Source organism: Staurois parvus, unplaced genomic scaffold, assembly GCF_062004578.1.
Source record: "Staurois parvus isolate SC_StPar_1 unplaced genomic scaffold, SC_StPar_1.0 ptg000054l, whole genome shotgun sequence".
NCBI classification, from domain to species: Eukaryota; Metazoa; Chordata; class Amphibia; order Anura; family Ranidae; genus Staurois; species Staurois parvus.
This window is the reverse complement of record NW_028317850.1, coordinates 4764790-4787529: the sequence shown is the minus strand read 5'-3', so window position 1 is coordinate 4787529 and position 22740 is coordinate 4764790. Positions and strand designations below refer to the sequence as shown.

Below are 22740 nucleotides of genomic sequence, written 5' to 3'. Positions count from 1 at the left end.
ACACTGAAGATGCTGGTGCCAGGGAGAGAAGACGGCCAGTGAGACCAGCCGTGGTGAGGACGCCACTGGACCAAGGGACAGGTGAGTGGCTGTATTTTCAAAGTCAGCAGCCACAGTTTTTGTAGCTGCTGACTTTTAATTTTTTTTTTTTTTCAGCTGGAACTCCGCTTTAAAAATATAACAGAAAAGTCCACTTCTCTTCAGCACGACAGCATACAGGAAACATAAAGTTCATAGATGGGATTTACCCCAAGGGTAGCCCAATTCAACACGTGCAGCACTCCAACAGGTCTTTCTCAAAAACTCCTACTCTCCAAACCTGACATTCAGAGCTTCCTGTTTTTGTGCTGCATCCTGGAGGCTGCTTAACTCTTTAGGGACTGGAGTCCCTATAGTCAGGAGTGGAGGTTCTTTTCCCTCCCAAATGTCACTCTGAACCTCCAAAATGACGGGTTCGTGAATACATCTCTGCTAATACAGAGAAAACTGCGAGTCAGTCGTCTCCTCTACATGGCTACCCCGGAATACCTTACCCATGATGGGTGAGACCCCTGGCATTATGTAATATAAATTAGAAGAAAATGATTCCCAATAACTTTCCTGTTAGCTGTGCTTCCCCTTTGTGCTGATTCTTCCTGTATGCACTTTCTAATATATCTTCTTCTGAATATTTATGTAGTTTTTCTATGCAGTCACGTCACTGCAAAGCTCCAGCTAGTATGTGTAATGTAGGGGCCACACAATGTTTCTGAATCGGGGCTGTGACATTGTACATTATAGTTCTAGGCGCTAGGAGAAAGCCACTCCCACCAGGTACAGGGAGAGTAGAATGAGCTGGAGCACCACACCTTTGCATTCATAAAACCACATACACTTTAAAAATATACTCAGAGATTTATTGAAAATGTATACATGAATGGTTAGAGCAAAGGGAAATCAACATTTAAAGTCAAAGCACCATAAACTGAGAACGCTATTTAACCACTTGCCTAGTGGGCACTTGTGCCCCCTTCCTGCCCAGGCCAATTTTCAGCTTTCAGCGTGGTCGCACTTTGAGTGACAATTGCGCGGCCATGCAACATTGTACCCATATGAAATTTTTAGCATTTTTTTCACACAAATAGAGCTTTCTTTTGATGGTATGTATTCGCCGTTGGTTTTTTTTATTTTTTGCGCTATAAACAAAAAAAGATAAAAAAATTTTGAAAAAAAAGACGTTTTTCTTTGTTTCTATTATAACATTTTGCAAGCAGGTAATTTTTCTCCTTCACTGATGTGCGTTGATGAGGCAGCACTGATGGGCTCTGATAGGCAGCACTGATGGGCTCTGATAGGCAGCACTGATGAGCTGGCACTGATGATGTGCACTGATGATGTGCACTGATAGGCGGCACTGATAAGCAACAATTATGTGCACTGATAGGCGGCACTGATAAGCAACAATGATGGGCACTGATAGGTGGCACTGATGCGCATTGATGGGTGGCGCTGCTGGGCACTGACCGGCGACAGTGCTGGGCACTGGTGGGTAGCACTGGTGGATGGCACTGATGATCGGCACTGACAATTGCCGGTTCTTGGCAGTACTTTCCTCACGCTGTGACAGCCTGAGGAAAGTGCAACCAATAACTGGCAACTGCATTTACCGGTAATCTGCTGTGTCATTGGACACGGCTGATCAAGTGGTAAAAGGTAGTTGTGATTGACCTTTTACCACATCACATGATCAGCTGTGTCCATAGTACACAGCGCTCATGGAGATCGCCGGGTGCATACCCCCGGGGACACACGGGAGGGCGTGTTCTGGGAGGACGTCATTTGTTGCCCTCCCAGAACTGGCTTGCCGCCGTGATGCTGTCATTTGGCTATCTGCGGTTAGCAAGTGGTTAATTTTTAATGTTCAAAGTAAACTGTCCCAGCTATCCATGTCTCATGCTTTATTTTGTTGAGAAATCACTTTGAAAACATCCCCTCTAACAGCTGTGGCCATTTTAAGTAAGGGCGGATAATTCATTTAGCATTTCCTTCCTGTAATCCATCTGCCCTTGGCTTAGGCATGCGGGTGTACCTCCTCTCCTGATAAAAGAAACAAAAATGCCCATGAAGACTTTTGAGATGTATGGCATCATTTTTGCCATTTTGGTCAAAAACCCAGAAAGCAACTGAAGTAATATGTTTAAAAAAACAAATAAATAAAATGGTTAAAACAAGTAATTATAATGTATCTTTCTCTTGATTTACTAACATTAGCAGCGTAAGGATTAAAAAAGAGTTAATGTTAATTTAGAGAATTTAGTTCTGCTTTAATAGGAACCTATTGTCATGCTTTTTCTTCTACAATCTTTTTTTTTTTTCTCCAATCTTTCTTTTAATAGCAGAATATCTAGAATGTCATCTACTGTTCATGGAACAATACATAACAGAGGTTTCAGAAAATGGTGAATAACCTGAAACAACCTTGACATTTCATTCTGCAGCAATGTACTATATTGTCTGCTCTGAGTTTTGTTGTCTATGTCTGTTTTTAGATGCAGCCATGGGAAGTCGATATTATAGCAACAGTTGTTATATCCAGGAATATACTAATATATATAAGTTAATTCTGTATTTCACCTAGAAGTTCTAGCTTCACGATTGGTATACCTTTTAATACCAGAGTACAGAGCCAGGATAAATAGGTACAAACACATAGGTTTCTATGTGATTAGCTCCTGTACAGTTGGCGTTGACTTGGCCTCAGCCTGTCAAAATCATCCCAGGGCTATTTTTACAGTAAAAGGAGGTCAGCACGTCTGAAGGAAACCAGCCTTCTACCCAAGGCAAAAAATAACGCAGAGTGCCAGATTTTCTTCTCCCCGTAGGTGTAGCACAGAATTTCCAAATGTTGTTTCTCCACAGTGTAGAATGACTTAACCCCCCCCCAATGATATGCTTTTTTGTCCATGCTCCTGTCACTGCATGCCTCCTGTGCTGCGATTTAAAATGCTTTGTGATCAGGCTTGAGGTAACTAGAGGACACAATACTCAATGTCTTAATAATATGCTAATGAAGTGTCTCACACAGGCACGACTTGGACAGATTCTTTTCTATCCAGGCAGATGCAGCGCCTTTTTCTACCACACACCATTACTTATAACATGGAAGCTTCTGTACAACACCATTATTAAAGGCAATACTTTGTTCTTTGTTATCTAGGAACAACATCTACTATGATAATGTGCATGACTCAAGATGTCTAAATGTGATATGGATTTCAGGTGGTGGTGCTTTTGCTTTATTGTCATTGAGATTCGCAGAAACCCAAATGGAATTGATATCATTTTTTTCACACAAATAGATCTTTCTTTTGGTATTTAACCACTTCAATACCGGGCACTTTTACCCCCTTCCTGCCCAGGGCAATTTTCAGCTTTCAGCATTGTCGCACTTTGACAATTGCAACGCTGTACCCATAAAGAATTTGTATCATTTCTTCACACAAACAGAGCTTTCTTTTGGTGGTATTTAATCACCACTGAGTTTTTAATTTTTGCTAAATAAACAGACAGAAAATTTTGAAAAAAAAACAAACCTTGCTTTTCTTTGTTTCTGTTATAAAATTTTGCAAAGAAATAACCTTCATAAATTTAGGTTAAAATGTATTCTGCTACATTTCTTTGGTGAAAATAACCCAAATTAGTATATAGTATTTAGTATGTAGGAAAGTTATAGAGTCCACAAACTATGGTATACATATCTGACAATCGATCAATCCTGATGTACTGACGGCCAATCTCATTTTGTGAGGCCCAAAAACGCCAAGATAATACAAATACCCCCCACATGACCCATTTTTGGAAAATAGACAGTCCAAGGTATTTAGTAAGAGGCATGGCTAGTTTTTTGAAGTTGTAATTTTTGGTCGCAATATTTTGGAAAATAAAGAAGTTTAAAACATCTGTTTTTTTTTCTTTACACATAGTCACCAGTCCAGTACAGCATTCTCATATAACTTCTGTGGTGGTGATTAGGGACACTGACTGGCGACACTTTTTTTTATTACATTTTTTTTTTCAACACACTGTGACCAGCACAATACAGTGTTAGCATAGTAACATTGTACTACTCTGGGGAAGTGTTCATGATTTTTTTTTACCAATTAATTTAATTGATATTAGCAACCATTTTTACTGAATTAAACTGATCAATTCAGTGTCTTTTTTTTGTCGTGATTAGCTGTGATTGGCCAAAGCTCATCAAATGGTACAGATGGGCTGTGATTGGCTTTGTCTGTACCATATGATCGCTAAGACCAATCACAGCTAACAACACAATTGTATACAATGGATGGCAATGAAAGGAAGCCATCCATTGTTTACATTGTCATGTGATCTGCTGTGATTGGTCACAGCAATCACATGACACTAGCAGCAGGTTGGTGTAGTGATCAGTCATTGGCTGTGAGCATGAGTGGTGCCTTCTGTGAGGAAGTCATATGATGTCCACTCACAAGGAGGAGCGTTTCACCCTGCCGTCAATCTGCTATAGACCGGGGGGGGGGGGATGTAAGGTGTTAATCACCAATGGGATTTTTATTTTTTTAATATTTAAATGAAAAAAAAAAACTGCAAATGTGAAAAATATACTTTCTACTTTCTGTTATAAATCATAAAAATTCTTCATAAATTTAGGCCAAAATATACTCTGCTATATGTCTCTGGTATAAAAAAAATCCCTAGAAGTGTATGTTAATTGTTTTGTGCGAAAGTTATTGCCTCTCCAAATTATGGCATATTTACTGGAATTTACACAGCTATAGACTGCTATACTGGTAATGACGGTGATAAGCGACTTATAGTGGGACTGTGATAGTGTAGAGAGCAATCTGAAGCTAATGGACACTGGCTGTGAGGTACACTAGCTGACACTAACTTCACTAGTGACACTAATACAGTGATCAGATATAATTCTGTACATTGTGCACTGTATTATTAACACTGGCTGGGAAGGGGTTTACATCAACGGGCAATGAAGGGGTTACAGTGTGCCGAACAGGTGTTATGTGTGCTGCTTTTACTCACAGATCTGGCCGTTTTTCTCTCCCTGCTTTTCAGGGAGAAGAAACAGCCAAATTGCTGTTCTGTGTACACAGAGTTTTGCGTCTTTGTAAACACAGAACTGTGTGTGTGTGTATGTGATTAACCACAGCCGATCAGCAGTTTTCGGCCTGAAAATCTGCTCACAAACTCGTGTTGTGTCCAATCACAGCAAGGGTCAGCAGGGGACGTGCACATGTACACCCCAAACCCAGAAGAAACGCAGCAACAAACATGTATGTTGCAGTGCCTGCACCTGCCGTCTGTTTGCAGTACATTTACTGTGAGCAGGTCGGCAAGTGGTTACACTTTATGTTCTTTAAAATAATTCAGGATGTTTTTGGAATGAAGGTACTGCACCCTGACCGGCCAAGTTCACCACTGGAACTTCAGTGGTGACATCACCATTAGAGGCTGCATGCAAGTTACCTTAAAGAAGCAGCGGCCACCAGTGAGGCACACATTAGAGGTGGCTTATTGGGTGGGTTAAAACTGCTTTCAGTTTTTTGTGATTTTATTTTTGCCATCTGTGTCATATTAGATGAGATTCTCCTCACTTCCTGTTATATAGATAGTGAGAAGATATCTTTCCAGTTTGAAGAATATCCCCTTGAAAACTTTTGTCACGAGAACAACTCTCCCCATTTTAAGATTTCCCCTCTTTTCCTGTTCTGGTGACAAGTTTTAAATTTTGGGCATTACTTGGAAAAAAAGAGACTCTTCATCTCTCATTGAATTTTATTCTAGAATTGAAGATATGGAAGCACTTATGGCACATCTAAATAATAATTTGGAGAATCATAATAGGGTTTGGGAGCCTTGGCTTATTAAACAAGACCCACTTTAGCAAGATCCTAATGCCATTCCCAATTCTTTCCTCTTCTACATTCACTAGACTCTTTCCCATTCGCATTCCATTCTGAGTCTTTCCTGTCTTTCAGGTCACTGTCACGTATGCTCTGCTGTCTACCTTGGGATGTGTGACTGGCACACGTGATGGTCCCTCCCTGTTAAATCACTAAACAGAGAGAGGACCTGTGTCTTAGATGTATTTTGTTATACTGTTCTCCACTTTTTTACTGAGTATTGCTGTATATACCAAAGCCTTAGATATTTTTCTTCCATACCTCTCGAAATTTTTGCATTTTTTCCAAGAAACTCACCTACTGTCTAAAACATTTCATGGTTTATTGCAGCTATTTTCTTGATGTGGTATACATGCAATAACTGACCCTCTTTTTAGTTTTTGTATCGCAGAGTGTTGTGCAAAAAAACCTGAAAAAGGTTCAGTAAGAAAAGAAATTGGATTTCTGCCTTTCGTTCCTGGTTACATTTGTTAGCAGGACAATTGGAGAGAGTGAATCCCTTTTACAGGGACTGCACTAAAAGCCTGACAGAAGTTTTATCCCCTTTATCACCCTATCAAATTATTAAAAAAAAAAAAAGTTTTAGTTTTGCCTCTTGTTATACTTGAATCATTACCCAAGGGAATATTTAAGTATATTTGTGGGAACAGCGATCCTCTTTTAATGTATTTTTAATTTTGAATTGTTTTATTTGACTAATAACTGTTTCTTTTTGTTTTCTTTAGTAAATCCATACAGTCAAAAGTGGACTGCATTTTGGTGAGTAAGAATACTTTACTACCCTAATAATGAAGTATTTCATTAAATGTAAACTGTATAAAATAAAGTCTTCAAATCAGAATAAGTACACACAGATCAGCTTTGAAAGGGATACTAGTTTTGTGTGCAATTGTCTTGACATTAACAAGCATGTGCAGGTGCAAAAATTACCATAATTACATTTCATATATACCCTCAAATGGAAAATGTGTTTCTTTTAACCAGCATCACCTACCGTTTCTGTGTTCTTTTTGGCTAACTATAGGAATATATAAGTAAATAAAGAAAAATACATTCTTGATGTCCCAATTAAATACACAAAAATCCTTAAATTAGGAAAGAGGGCTATTATTTACCACTTATCAACATGCTATAATGTCCGCTAATAGTTATTGTGTATATACTGTGAATCAGTCCGTGTGATAAGGAGTTCCATGCATAAAAAAAAATCCAAAAAACATTGCATGTGCTCTGAATCAAAAAACAAAATGTCCTTGCTTCTCTGTGTCCCTACTCCAGACACCACACTCACTGGATATACTTGTCTTATGTGAAAAAAAGAAGTGTTCTTTTTCAGCCAGTTTACCATGCTTTGGGTCTCCATCAAATGGTCATACTACTGGTCACTGATAAGTAGAATGCTTCTCGGTCCCTTTAAGGTCCAAGCTCTTGGTCCACCACCTGTGTGGTCTCAAGGCCCCCTTTTGTCTTTTTAAGGTAAGTAAAATGGGCACTGGAAACCGTGCCCTATGCATTTTGTCATCAGCCTCAGACTCCTGAAGATGTCGCATTCTGGTAACGAAATGTGCAGTGCGGGGCTTCCATTGACGTCACTTCTGCTTTTGGAATGCATGCTGGAGAGAATAGCGATGGTTTTATTTTCACTTTAGAGCTTAAAGGTATTAAGAGGGAGGTGTGGAAAGTCTATGACCCTTACACTGTGCCTCAATGGCAGCTGGGAGACCTTCTGCACAGCCACTTGCCAGAAGTTTTGCAAGGTTTCAATGTCTGAATAATAACTTTTTTCTGCTTTAAAATTTTCTTTTGGAACATGGTTTAGCCTGACTGGCTCTTGTATTTAGATTTTTGCAGGGCAAAAAATAAATATAAAAACACTATGCAATACATTTCCACAAAACATTCCCATTTTCACAATCTTTAGCATATACAAAAAATACCTCTTCATATGCCAGAAATGCCCTCATCTCTTGTAAACTGACAAAACATTGGGGTAGAATTTACTAAAACTGAATTAGACAAAGTCTGGAGCAGCTGTGCATTGTAACCATACAGCTTCTAACATCAACCTGTCTGTATAAGCTTAAAACATGAAAGCTAGAAGCTGATTGGTTGCCATGCATAGCTGCTCCAGATTCTGTCTGCTCCAGTTTTAGAAAGTTCCTCCCAAAATCTTTTTCTGGACTGCAAGGTGTCATCTTTGCTAGCTGTCTTTTTTAAATTACTGAATCCTTCCTATTGTCCCCATCTCCAACATACAATAAAGCTGAGTTTATTTCTGTTAGTTTAAAAGAACCTAAATTACTTAAAGCCAGACTCTAGGATGTAAAAAAATATCCATTTTACTTACCTGAAGCCATAGTCGCGTGATGGTCCTTCTGTCCTCTTCTTTTTAATTCCTGGGGTCCTCCTTGGGCTGTCCACATCACTGTCTGTGGATGTTTTATATTAGTAGAGGGGACACTTGGAGTGTCCGATTCCACACTCAGGCTCCAGATTGCAGGAGAACTCATGGGGACAGTGAAGGGGGCCCAGTACACAAGAAGATAACGGGTGGGGAAAAATTGCCTGGCAGGAAATTAGTTTGGTTGATGGAGGAAAACTGTGACTTTGATCCATTACACTGTGGAATGGTATAGGCAGAGGTGTCTGAAAGCACGACTGAGGAGTAAGGTAACTGATGTACTATACACTACTTACATTTAATGCTCTCCTGGATTTGACCTTTAAAACTGCTTTCTGTTCCTCATAGTTTCATCATGGTGTGTTGTGACTTGGAAAAAGAGGCACTGCCATGCAGTTATATTAGTTTTAGGCTACATGTAACATGAAATTGCAATTATCACAGAACCAGGTGGCAGAGAAAAGCAAATAAAAATGTCATGAACGGGGATAAAAATACAATTGATAAAATTGCTGTCATTTTGTGCACATTTATCCATAATGAGACCCACCCACCAAAGCCCTGAGACCTCAGAGTCTCCTTGAGAGAGTATTGCATTATTAGGAAATTTATCCAAGCTGGTTCTTAAAGGCATAATACAGTTAAAAAAAAGTGTAATCTAGTTGTGGGTGGCAGAGTATGAAGTGTGAATCCTCACTGCTGGCTTGTGAGGCTACTGGATTTACCAGGTATAAGGGTATTTGCATGCCAGCACTATGTTTCTAAATGCTAGGCCTCTCCTGCTTCACCATCTTTACAATTGCATCATACTTTTACCATTTAGATCAGCGCTCATGGTAAGGAGAAATCAGTGGTTGTATTTCTGTTTGCTTGGAACTGTTTTAATTGAGGATAACTAGGAGTTAATGTGTTTCTAAAGGCTGAAGATTTTTACCTTCATGATTCTATGCATAAAGAAAAAAACCTTCAGTGTGCAGTTCACCTGCATCCCTCATTACGTTTATCTGAGCTCAGTCTCGATCCAATGATGTGCACAAGAGTAGCATCTTGCCTGGGATTCTCTCTCCTCATTGGCTGAGACACAGCATCAGGAGCCATTGGCTCCTGCTGCTGTCAGTCACAGCCAGCGAGGGGGGACGCGACTGACCTACACTCTTGTGTCCCCCATAGGCACACACAGGCCACTTGGGAGGGAGCACACATTAGTATCCCCAGAGCAAGCAGCTTGCTTATGGAGCACTTGGCAAGGAGAAGGGGCCTAAGAAGAGGAGGATCATGGCTGCGATGTGCAAAAATATTACACAGAGCAGGCAAGTATGATGTATTGGTTATTAAAAAAAAAAAACAAAACAAGCCTTTAATAGCATGTTAAAGGCAAATAGACTGTGCACTTTGCAAGTGCACTTTTTTCAGAGCTTAGTAAATGAGGGGATGCTCTGCTGACTTCCATCATCAAATTATGTGCAAGCAAAAATACTGCTTCTTTATTTTTCTTGCATATGGTTGGGTATTCTTTGCAAAGTGGAGTTTCACTTCATTTAGTAAGCTCTAGAGCAACTGCACTTGCAAAGTGCACAACCGGCTTGCCTTAGCAAATCAGCACCAATGAGTAAGGGCTTATATCACCATAAATGCATAAGCATGGACACATTGCTAATTTTTTAGAGCAGAGCCTTAACGGCAAGATGTAACATGCTCAGTTGGGTATGTATTACTAGAGAGGTTTTTTTTTTTAAGGAGACTGCATGTGATCAGTACAGAGCCAATCTGCACTGTCCATACTGTCCATAGGGTCAGGGGTTATGCAGCCTCATAGGACAGTCAGAGGAGAGTGAAAATTTCTCCTACAAGCTTTAATCAGTGCTCAGCGGGATACTGATAGAAGTCAAAAGACTGCTGTAACTGCAGGTATTTGGCAGTGTATATTTACTAAAATAATTGCGTTTCCGTGTTCTTTGTACTGTGGGAGACCAAATATAGCGAATGCAGGGCCCTGGGTTTAGTGACACTTTAAATGTTATTATGTTAAAAGGAACATGCAGCTTGTCCTGGCATTTAACGGGAGTCATCGTGGTACTCTTTTCCCTAGATTTAAATTATTGTGATTCTGTTATACTAATTTAAAAGCTGTACAGTGTGATTGTTTAAACCACTTTATTCACTTCTATTCATCTCACAGTATCTCCATTTTCTACTATTTGTATTTTGCTTTATTTTTTATGTTGATTGCATAAATCATTTCTGCCTTAGAATTTAACCCTCTGCTGGCTTGGCTTTTTCTCCATCATAATCCCAGTCTAGACAGAGATTAAACCATCTTTCGTGTATTCAGGATTATCCAGTTAGATTATGAACCTTCCATTTCGTAATAACTTAGTGCCTAGAAGTTGTAATGTGCTGAGCGGTCTAATTGTTGATGCTCACCAGATGAAATCTAATTGGATAGGAAATCTGCATACTAAGATTGCTTTCTAGAGATGTTTATCATGATAGTGTAGAAAAAAAGCAATATATAGTTGCATACATGATTTATGCCTTTTGTATACAGTTGTCTTTTATTTAGTTTGTGTATTTCATTGTAATCTGATTTTGAAGGTATTCTGCTTGTAGAATAGACATATATATTATACATATATGTATTCAGATATTTTATGATTACTGATTAGGTTGTTCTTTTTCTTAGCCCATTAAGATGCACAAGGTAGCACAGGGCTTGAAAAAGCCACTCGCCAAATGTGAGGAGAAATTCCTCTGTGGCGAGCACAGATGAAGCATGGAGCGACTGCACCTGCGCTCCAAGCCTCATTGTGAAGCTGAGTTCCGGTTTACAACTTCCAGTTTCCGACTTCTGCGGCACCCCCGCTGAGGGGACAGGTACAGGAGAGGTCTGCTCTCCTCCGCTGAGAGGAGACACCCTCTCCACCGCCGCGGGGGACTCGGAGGGACTAGGAGTAAGTACTGTATACAACATGTCATATCACTATAATGGAGTACAGGGGAGCTGGGATATACAGTTATCTTCAAAATAATAGCAGTCAGACATCACTAACCTGATCTATCAGTGTTTTTGGTAGAAATGATATTTCTACATGGCAAATAATTTACTAGCAGGTGTAGTAGAGTAATAGAAATCCAACAGACCCAACAGTCATGACATGCATGCTGCTGATTCTGTGTAATTGAATCACTAATTGAAAGGGGCATGTTCAAAATAATAGCAGTGTGGCGTTCTATTAGTGAGGTCATTCATTCTTTGAAAAACAGGTGCCAATTATTGCCCTTATTTAAGGAAGGAAGGCAGCAAATGTTGTACATGCTGGTTACAGTGCATTTCTCTCTGAAATTCTGAGGAAAATGGGTCGTTCCAGACATTGTTCAGAAGAACAGCGTACCTTGATTAAAAAGTTGATTGGAGAGGGGAAAACATATAAAGAAGTGCAGAAAATGATAGGCTGCTCAGCTAAAATGATCGCAAATGCTTTAAAATGGCAACCAAAACCTGAAAGACGTGGAAAAAAGCGAAAAACTACCATTCGAATGGATAGAAGAATAGCCAAAATGACAAGGACTCAGCCAACAATCAGCTCCAGGAAGATCAAAGAAGGTGTAAAGTTACCTGTGAGTACTGCTACAAATAGAAGACGCCTATGTGAAGCCAAGCTATCTGCAAGAAGCCCCCGCAAAGTCCCACTGTTGAAAAAAAGACGTCCTGAAGAGGTTACAATTTGCCAAAGAGCACATTGACTGGCCTAAAGAGAAATGGCACAACATTTTGTGGACTGATGAAAGTAAGATTGTTCTTTTTGGGTCTAGTGTCTGGAGACAGTTTGTCAGACGACCCCCAAACACTGAATTCAAGCCACAGTACACTGTGAAGACAGTGAAGCATGGTTGCGCAAGCATCATGATATGGGGATGTTTCTCATACTACGGTGTTGGGCCTATTTATCGCATACCAGGGATCATGGATCAGTTTGAATACATCAGAATACTTGAAGAGGTCATGCTGCCTTATGCTGAAGAGGAAATGCCTTTGAAATGGGTGTTCCAACAAGACAACGAACCCAAACACACAAGTAAACGTGCAACATCTTGGTTCCAGACCAATAAGATTGACATTATGGAGTGGCCAGCCCAATCCCCGGATCTTAATCCAATAGAAAACTTGTGGGGTGACATCAAAAATGCAGTTTCTGAGGCAAAACCAAGAAATAGAGAAGAACTGTGGAATGTAGTCCAATCATCCTGGGCTGGAATACCTGTTCACAGGTGCCAGAAGTTGGTTGACTCCATGCAACACAGATGTACAGCAGTTCTCAGAAACAGTGCTTATACAACAAAATATTCATTAAGTGATTCAAAGGAAAGCAAAATCTTCAAACATTTTTTAGTTTATATAGTGAATGTTTGAGTTTGTAAAGAAGAATACAAACACTGCTATTTTTTTGAACAGTCTAATATTCACTTTTCTTCAATTTTTTTTAGAGGAACACAAATTTGATATATTTTTCTTCATGTTTTGATTTGGAATAGAATGTGTAGTGTTCCCAATGCATTTGTGTATATGGAAATAAAAGCTATTAGAAGGATTTTGAGCTTTATTCACTTTTTTCAACACACTGCTATTATTTTGAACACAACTGTACATACTGTATACATGTCATATCACTATAATGGAGTACATGGACCTGGGATATATATTACTGTGTACAGTTTTATATTTTGGACTTTTTATTCTAAAGAAAAATGTAATTTCATAAGCTTTAGGGGGCATGGTTGGTGGGCGGGCCGGGGGTGGGGTTGGTTTGGACCTGGGCAAGGTTGGGTGGGGCAACTGGTGGAGAGTAAGTTTTGTGACCGGCTAGTAGGTCTAGACTCGAAATTTTAACCCCTGAGGTAGCAGCCTTGGCCTTAAAGGAAACCGATGCTGGCAGCAGTAGGGGGTGGCGGGGTAATCAGAACTTCTGACTTCTTTGAACGAGTATAGTTTCTTTGTTGTCTCTAGCTTCAGTACTTTTACGTTTTCAGCCATTTTTTTGTTTAGGTTTCATATAAAATCCCACAATAATAAATTTCCTTTGTGTAGAAAGAAGTTTCATGCATCTTTCTCTAAGCTACTTTGTTATGATTGCTGCAGAAAGATATGGGGTAGTTACTGTCAGATATTTGTGCTGCAATGGAAATCTTAGAAGAGTTGAAGACCTCGTCTACTTTGGGTCTGTGGACTAAAAAATTACCTGGAAGTCATTGTTCCAGTTCATGTGATTCATAATGTTGCCAAAACGATAAACTGCAGTAAAAAATGCGTTTTTCAAACATCATATTTTTATAAGATAGTGACCTTAAAATAAAAACATAAGCAATGTGTTTATTACACAGTTTGCCAAGCCAAAGCCTCTAACAAAACTATTTAGATAGGCAGAGGAGGACACTTTCACACTAATCCGTAGCAAAAAAAGCATGTGTTTGTGCCACGATTTTACTGTGATTGCGGTGCATTTTTCACAGGATATGTGACTCAAAGATGCAACACACGTGCGTTTTTGATGCATTTTGCTGCATTTTCAATGGGGTGGTGTGTTTTGTTGACCAAATAAAATGCAAAAATGCAGCAAGCAGGATTTTTTACACTGCAATGAAAGCGCAACGAACCAGTGTGAAGACATACAGAGGGGAACATTTTTCTTTAGCTTTTCTTGCGCTTTTGTTAAGGCAAAAGAGCTTCAAAAACTCCTCAGTGTGAAAGAAGCCTAATAGAGGAATTGCCGTGCCATCTATGCATACTGATGCTGTTAAATTTGGGCTGGGCATCTAGGCTTCAGTGACATATAGTCATAAAAGTCAAGAAAATACCCACACATACTATTATTTTGATGGTTCTCATTTTATCTGTTAGTTATCTGTTTATCTGTGAGGGGATCCTATAAACCTGCCTTTCTTAACCAGGGTTCCATGGAACTCAAATGGGTAAGGGTTCTTTGAGCAGTAAGCAGTAGTGTATTGATTTGCTACTTGAGGTTGCCTGCATATTTCTGGTCTCCACATAATTTTTCAGGAGGCATTACAGTGACCACCATTGTAACAAGGCATTCCTTCTGTAAAGTAGAAATGAAATGGGCCTCATACTGATGTTGTTACTGATGTAAAACCAATGTTAATATAGTAGGTTTCACAACATATTGTCCCACCTGTCCACCTCATGCTCCTTTCCCTTCTCTTGACCACTAATGTATGGTGGAAACCTCTCTAACCTCTCCAACTGATCACCGATGTAAAGAGGCATCTCTCCAGCTGACCACAAATGTAAATGTTAAAATTTTTTCTGATTTCCAGTGCAAGGGGGCTCTTTAATAATGACCACCAATATAAAGTGACACTTTTCCACTGATCGCCAATGTGTGGGGCATTTCCCCAGAGACCACCAATGTAAAAGGGCATATACCAAAATATAGCAAATAAGAGAAGTTCAATATTAAGGTTTATGTACATTTTAAAGGCTCAGTCCTCTTTTCGGATCATGTTTCATCTCAGGGTATAACATAACGTGGTTGCATTGCCAGCTCCCAGTCAGTATCAGCAAAACAATGTCTCTCGTGAGTACTGTGCCTCAATCCATGAACACAGCAGCACTCCACAGACCATATAAAACAGAGAAGCCTCATGATGTAGTCTAACCAAACAAGATTTATTAAAAGGAGCATGCACTCACATGATACATAACATCAAGAAAGTGATATACAACATCTAAGACACCATCACTGGACTGGCTAGCATGTGTTATGATGTCACAGAACAGCTCAGCCGACGTGTTTTTTCTGAACAGGCATCATTGGTAAAGGAGGCTGGGGCATCAGCAGGATGTTTGATTGGGAAAACTACAAATCCCATCTTCCACTGTAGCAGAGGAACTTAAATTGCACCACCACAAGACAGTCTTGCTCTTCTTCCTCTTGGACTCTTCCTCTGCTCCCATCACATCCACTGAGAACAGTGCAATTCCCTGCATTGTTTGCACTGAATGAAACATGATCTCTGACCGGAGAGGTGAGTCGGATGATTTAAAGGATTTTCTCCCCCCACTGATTTCCATAGACCATGTGACATTCAGTGTAAACAATGCACAGGCTTTTCTCAATGGCTTTCATGATCAGATGCTATCTAAGGCACGGGGGAAAGGATCATCCCTGCCTTTTTTTTACTAGACACAGGAAAATATATTGTCAAGGTCAATTTATTAGAAGCAAGATGAAAATATGAAAGCTTTAAAGTGTCACTAAACCCACAGCAGTAAAATCAGCCTGTATATGCAGTAAAGCATGCTTGTTATACTCACTGTGGAACCTAAGGGGTTAATCCTCCACATTATGTAAATAGGATGTTTGATCCTGTCTTCTCTGATCCTCCCCTTCTTCCACAGTCCCCAATCTGTTTGCTGATAGAACAAAGCCTTGGGGGCAAGCTGAACATGCTTAGTTTGATGTGTATTGCTAAAGAGTTTTTTTTTTCCTTGGGAGAGTGCATGTGATCAGCACAGAGCAAATCAGCACTGTCCAGACAGAGGTTCAGGGGTCCTGCAGCCTCATAGGACAAACTCCTACAAGCTTTAACCAGTGTTCTGCTGGACAATGATAGAAGTCACACGACTGCTCTAACCGATGATGAAAAAGGGTATTTAGCATTTTATATTTACTAAAAGAATTGCATTTCCATGTTCTGTGTACTGTGGGAGACCAGATATAGTAAATGCAGGGTCCTGGGTTTAGTAACACTTTAACTATTATTTGGTAATATGAAGGATGTCCATAGTGTAGTATTTAAATTAAATATTTATTGCGTAAAAAAGACGTTTGCAAACAGCATAAATTGAAAAAACAGCATCAGAGGTGTAGAAGTGAAACTAAACCTCCGGTAATCAAAGATGACCACCGGGCCTCCACGTGGCTCCGGCGGAGTAGTGTCACGTTCTCCTGGTCCCTCCCTCCCTGACTCCCGGAGAGGAGCATTTATCTACAGAGCCCATAATTATGATCAAATTGCCTTACCCAGAGAAGGAAGACATCCTGTAAGTAGGCAGCCTCTTCTACCTATCCCTTAAAGGGACCTCTGGTTACCTGGATCCGAGTAATTTTTATTCTGGGCATTTGATGACTACCACCCTGAGGGAGGATTACCTTAACCTTGACCAGACCCTTATCTGATGAGGAAACCTCTGGATGTGATATTTAATGCGTATAACTATTGCGCATCTGGTGAGTGCGTAATTCTGTCATTTCTCACGGAGCACCGCCATTGAATTTTACCACTCACCTGGCACTTTATAATCACACAGACTGTTTACATTGAACTCTGTTTATTTTATTAAATTTTTATACTTTTTATCATAGTTCTAGCGCTGCACTGTTTACTTATTCGCCATAACTTTATTGATAAAGTTAGAACCGAGGCCAATTTGTTGGAGAGAAAGACGTAAAAAAAGCCCAGTCAACTCTGTCAAAGGCTTTCTCCACGTCAAAAGACAAAATACAAGAATGAAGATTATGTTCCTGGATATGAGAGATTAATTTCAATGTCTTAGTTGTGTTGTCGCAGGCCTCACAGCCCGGGACCAAGCCTACTTGATCGTTCTGTATAACAGTAGGGAGTAGGGGTGATAGCCGTGAGGCCAGGAATTTGGCGTACAACTTCAAGTCCGTGTTCAAGAGAGAAATGGGGCGATAACTACCACACCGTACAGGATCTTTTCCAGGCTTAGGAATTAAAGCTATATTGGCAGACAATAAGAGGGGACAGAGGATAAGAGTCATCAACGGAGTCAAATGCACATATCATGACAGGAGAGAGAGATTCCACAAATTTCTTGTAGAAATGGGGCGTGAAGCCTTCAGGGCCTGGACACTTCCCAACTTTTAAAGATTTAATCAAGCCTAAAAATTCTGAGACGGATAGAGGCGAGTGCAGATCCTCTGCCTGTTGCGGGTCAATAGTAGGAAAAGACGTTTCTTGAATGTAACGAGCTAAAGGGGTAGACTGATCAGACACAGTTGAGGGAGTGGAAGGAGTACACAAATTGTATAAAGAGGAGTAGAAGCAACTAAATTCTAAAGAGATGTCTGACGTTTAATGAAGCTTAATATTATCAGAAGACATAGCGAATGGGATGGACGTTCGCGGTGTTCTCAGGTGAAGGACCCTGGATAAAGGTTTGCCACATTTATTTGCAGACGTATAAAAAAACTTTGAGTCCTGTCACGAGCCATGAGAGAGTATTGCTCCAAGAGATGGAGCAATTCCCTCTGGGAGTTAGGTCAAGTAAAGTAGCCGCACTGAGGTCCATTTTGTGAAGAGATTCCAAACGCAAAATATTGGAAAGCAATAGGGTGATGTCATGCGACCGTTGCTTCTTGAGCCTTGCCCCGTGCTGAATAAACACCCCACGAAAACGCATTTAAGAGCCTTCCACTGAGTCCAGGGGATGTGTAGAATCCTGTGCATGAGTAAGCTGAAAAGTGCGAATCGTTTGGATCACATCGGCCACACAGAATCCAGCAAAAGATTATTGTTGAGGCGCCAGGACCCTAGTCGGCCAGCGGTAGGGGGCGCCCCAGGGAAAACAATACAGGAGCATGATCAGACCAGATCCGTAAACCCATACCCGAGCCAGGGGAGGAGTCACGTAATGTCTGGGACACAAAGAAGTAATATATCCTGCTGTATGCATTGTGGGCAGGGGAGAAATATCTTTAGTCTCTCTTGGTAGGGTGTAGAACACTCCTCACGTCAACCACCATCAATCCGTGAAGGAGGGACTTTATCTTCCACAAAGAAGAATAAGACATGGAAGACTTACCAGAGGAAGAGTCAAGCATGGGATTGAGAACCAAATTGAAGTCACTTCCCAGGACCAGGTTTTGGGTAAAGAAAGCCTCCAACTTCCCGCAGGTGGTCAAGATGAAATGTGCTTGATCCTGGTTGGGGAAATAGACATTAGCCAAGGTAAAAATAGCATTAGTAACCTTCAGCTTTAGAAAGACAGAACGACCCAAGTTATCTATAAGTAAGTCAACAATCTCGGGGGTGAAGGACCTATGGAATGCGACCGAGACGCCCTTGGATTTGCCTGCAGGGTTAGTGATATGGTACCAGACCGGGTAGTACTTACTGTGGAGAGCTAGGACAGAGTCAAAAGGAAAATGAGTTTCCTGCAAAAACTGGATCATACTTTTGCAATTATAGGAGGCGAGGGAAAGATAAGAGTCAGCCATTGGGGCCTAAAAAATAAAAGAAGCAAGAGATCCAGGCAGGGTGCTGCTCGAGCCTCCACGAGAAAAAACATAAAAAGGAAGGAAAGGGGGAAGAAAAGAGATGGTGCAGAACCAGAAGGAGAGACCCAGAAGGGTTGGGGTAACTACAACATAACCTAACAACATATTAGATACCAAAGGCAAGCACAGAGTGCTAAGAGGGTGCGATTACAGGGTGAACCACACTGTAATGGAAGTCCAAACTGTAAGACAAAAACAGCAACTTATGCAATCACCATAAAATGACAGTACAAGAAATAAAACACTTGTAGGCCTAGTGGGGATAAAGGGTGGCACATACTGTGGCCCACCCAACCCAGGCAAAATATGAACGATTCATAACATGAAGCATGGCTGTGAGTAGAGGGGAAAGGGGGGTGAGGAGGGAGTGGAGTGGGGGTGGAAGAGGCGGAGGAGGGAAGGGGAAAAGCATAAGGAAGAAAGAGAGGGAAAACAGGGTAGATGCCTCACAGATCAAATGGGAGGGTACAACAGGGCTGTGCAATTAACGACCCGACATAGGGCATGACAGCCTTCGGCTCCCGAAGGTAGGTGAGGAGAGGTGGTCACTTCAGTCATCCGGAGGTCTCCAAGGAATGGAACGAGGACGTTTTTACTTTGGCTGATGTTGCCACAGACGATCAGGATGTATGATAGGCAGACCAGGAGTCAGTGATTTCAAAGGCCAATCCGGGAGGCTAATGGACGAGAGATCCATGGACCCTAAGAACTTAGGTGGCTCGCCCAGAGTGCGGAACACTGCAGATTTGCTCTTGTGGGACGCCCATAGTTGGATGGGGAAACCTCAGGAGTACTTGATATTCTTGGATTGAAGAGCCGAAGTGATCTCTTTAAGATCTTTATGCATAGCCAGGGTTTGGTGAGATAGATCGGGAAGCAGCAGGACCGATGTGTTATTGAAAAGAATCTGATCTTGAGTATGTGCCGCTTGTAGGATCTCAGCTTTCGTTTTGTAAAAATGAACTCGACATATGATGTCCCTTGGGAAGGCTGCATCAGGATTCTTAGGACCTGAGGCCCTGTGAACACGATCGAGTTCCAAAGGAGAGTCCCTAGGTTTTTGAAGCAGTTGATTAAAGATTGCTAAAGCAACTGATTGTAAAGCTTTAGAGTCAATGGTTTCCGGGATCCCGTGTATCCTAATGTTATTGTGTCGGTTACGATTTTCCATATCGTCTTGTTGATAAATCAGATTATGAATAATGACTGTATGATCGTTCAAAGCTGCTTCATGGTTGTTCAGGGCTCTAGCGTATTCCTCCATGACTTGTTCTAGATCTTCCAATCTGGAGCCCACATCTCTTGCTATCTCTTGGTTGTGTGTTCAAGCCTAGTGATGAGAGATTCAAAGTCCCATTTAGTGGGTAAAGATTTCAAGTAGGACTCTATATCCCAGCCATCCCTGGAACACAGAGAAGCTTGTGAAGCGCTTCTGGAAGGAGGGGAGAGCCTGTCCGAACCAGGAGAGGAAGGAGTGCGGCATGGGGAGCCCACTTGCAGGGCCGAGGCAGCTTGTGAGGGAGACGGAGGAGCCGGCGCCATCTTGGATGAGCGTGTGAGGCAGAGGCCGAGTGGGTGAAAAAGTCATTTATGGGAGCTGAACCGTGGCCCTTCCTACTTTTCCTGTTGCCAGTCCTGCTCATCTGCGGGGTCTGTAGCCAAGCCGTAAAGCCCTGTAGTAGCCGTTAGAAAGCCCGGGCGGGCAGGAGCCTGGAGATCTCACTGTGCCATGAGTCAGGCCACGCCCCCAGTTGTAAATTAGTTAAAAGATCATTCTCATAAGTCATCAGCTTCAGCAATGTGAGCCTTACTCTGGGACACTGCAGTGGTATTTAAATGTGTGTCAAAACTGCACCATAAGGTTTCATGCAGTTAACCATCAGGAGCACCTCAGTCTTCTGAATGTCATTAATGTTCAATATGATCATTTCCAAAATCATCCTGTCTAGAAAGTCAAATGAAAATATTTTACATTGCCTAGAATCTCCTACATATTTGGTCCAGTAGCTTTCTGCTCAGTAATACTGCACAGTACCTGCTCTTATCAGTTCTTTTGTTCTATAGATTAGATCTGACTGGACTAAAAACAATCCATTTTCTGTAACTGTTGAGCTGGCCATAGACAGTTTTTCTCATTCAGCCTGGAGGACCTGCTGCTGTCAGCATATATTGATCAGTGGCTGCAGCTACTGATCAACAAATGTTTTCTAGCATGTCCCTCGACAGAAATCAATCCAGTGGTTGACTTGTTGAACAGGGATAGTCACACTCTGATTGAAATTTGTCTCTGCTGAACCTGCTGAATTTTGGTCAGTGGTTTGCTAGCTTTAGGGCGCAAGTAGATAACCTTAAAATGTAAAATGAAAAATTGCAGCCAAGAAAATAAAATGCTTCCATTAAGGCTCCATGCACACTAGCTTAAAAACAAGCTCCTAGCAGCTGCTTATGAACATTTTTTTTCCTGTCCCTAGAAGCAAATAGTGTTATTCTATGTGTCTATGCACACTATTGTAGTCTAGACGTGTTTTTGAAGCTTCAACATTTAGGAGAAGAAAAAAACCCTTTTTTGCATTTTTGGGAGTAGTTTGCCAGCAGAAAAGAACACTGAATTCTCCTAAACTCTTCTAAAGCTAACTGCTGCTTCGTTTTTCTAAGCAGGAGGCCGCCAGTGCCCTTACAACCAGTGAATAGTTGACTGTCAGATATAAAATGTCTACACACCCCTGTTAAATGTCAGGTTTCTGTGATGTCAAAAAAATGAGACAAAGATAAATTATTTCAGAACTTTTTTCACCTTTAATGTAACCTATAAACTGAACAACAAACTGAAATCTTTTAGGTGGAGGGAAGTAAAAATAAAAAACTAAAATAATTTGGTTGCATAAGTGTGCACACCCTTAAACTAATACTTTGTTGACGCACCTTTTGATATTATAACAGCACTCAGTCTATTTGGGTATGTTTCTATTAGCAAGGCACCTCTTGACTTGGCAATATTTGCCCACTCTTCCTTGCAAAAACACTTCAAATCTGTCAGATTGCGAGGGCATCTCCTGTATACAGCCCTCTTCATATCACCCCACAGATTTTTGATCTGATTCTTGTGTAGGCTCTGGTTGGGCAATTCCAAAACTTTAATCTTCTGGTGAAGCCATTCCTTTGCTGATTTGGATGTATGCTTTGGGTCGTTGTCATGCTGAAAGATGAAGTTCCTCTTCATGTTTAGCTTTCTATCAGAACCCTGAAGGCTTTGTGCCAATTTTGACTGTTCTTTGGAACTGTCCATAATTCCCTCTACCTTGGCTAAGGTTCCAGCTGAAGAAAAACAGCCCCAAAGCATGATGCTGCCAACACCATGCTTCACTGTGGGTAAGGTGTTCTTTTGGTGATGTGCAGTGTTGTTTTTGCACCAAAAATATCTTTTGGAATTATGGCCAAAACGGTCAACCTTGGTTTCATCAGACCAGAACACATTTTCCCACATGCTTTTAGGAGACTTCAGATGTGTTTTTGCAAAATTTAGCCAGGCTTGGATGTTTTTCTTCATAAGAAAGGGCCTCTGTCTTGCCACTCTACCCCATAGCCCAGACATATGAAGAATACAGGAAATTGTTGTCACATGTACCACACAGCTAGTGCTTGCCAGATATTCCTGCGGCTCCTTAATGTTGCTGTAGGCCTCTTGGCAGCCTCCCAGACCAGTTTTCTTCTCGTCTTTTCATCAGTTTTGGAATTTTTCTAGTTCTTGGTAATGTCACTGTTGCGCCTTATTTTCTCCATTTGATGATGACTGTCTTCACTGTGTTCCATGATATATCTAATGCCTTGGAAATTCTTTTGTACCCTTCTAAGTGATACCTTTTAACAATAAGATCCCTCTGATGCTTTGGAAGTTCTCTGTGGACCATGGCTTTTGCTGTAGGATGCAACTAAGAAAATGTCAGGCAAGACCTACTAGAACAGCTGAACTTTATTTGGGGTTAATCAGAGGCACTTTAAATGATGGCAGGTGTGTACTGACTCCTATGTAACATGATTTTGAATGTGATTGCTTAATTTTGAACACAGCTACATC

At 40.9% G+C, this 22740-nt stretch overlaps 1 protein-coding gene across 1 annotated transcript in view; it reads left to right on the top strand.

Moving 5' to 3' along the window:
• Window positions 1-22740, top strand: part of RFX7 (regulatory factor X7) — a 157534-nt gene that overhangs the window by 92642 nt on the left and 42152 nt on the right. The window contains exon 2 of the mRNA XM_089667958.1: window positions 6668-6701. Coding sequence (XP_089524084.1) covers window positions 6668-6701 — 34 coding nt within the window. The remainder of the gene's footprint in view (window positions 1-6667; window positions 6702-22740) is intronic.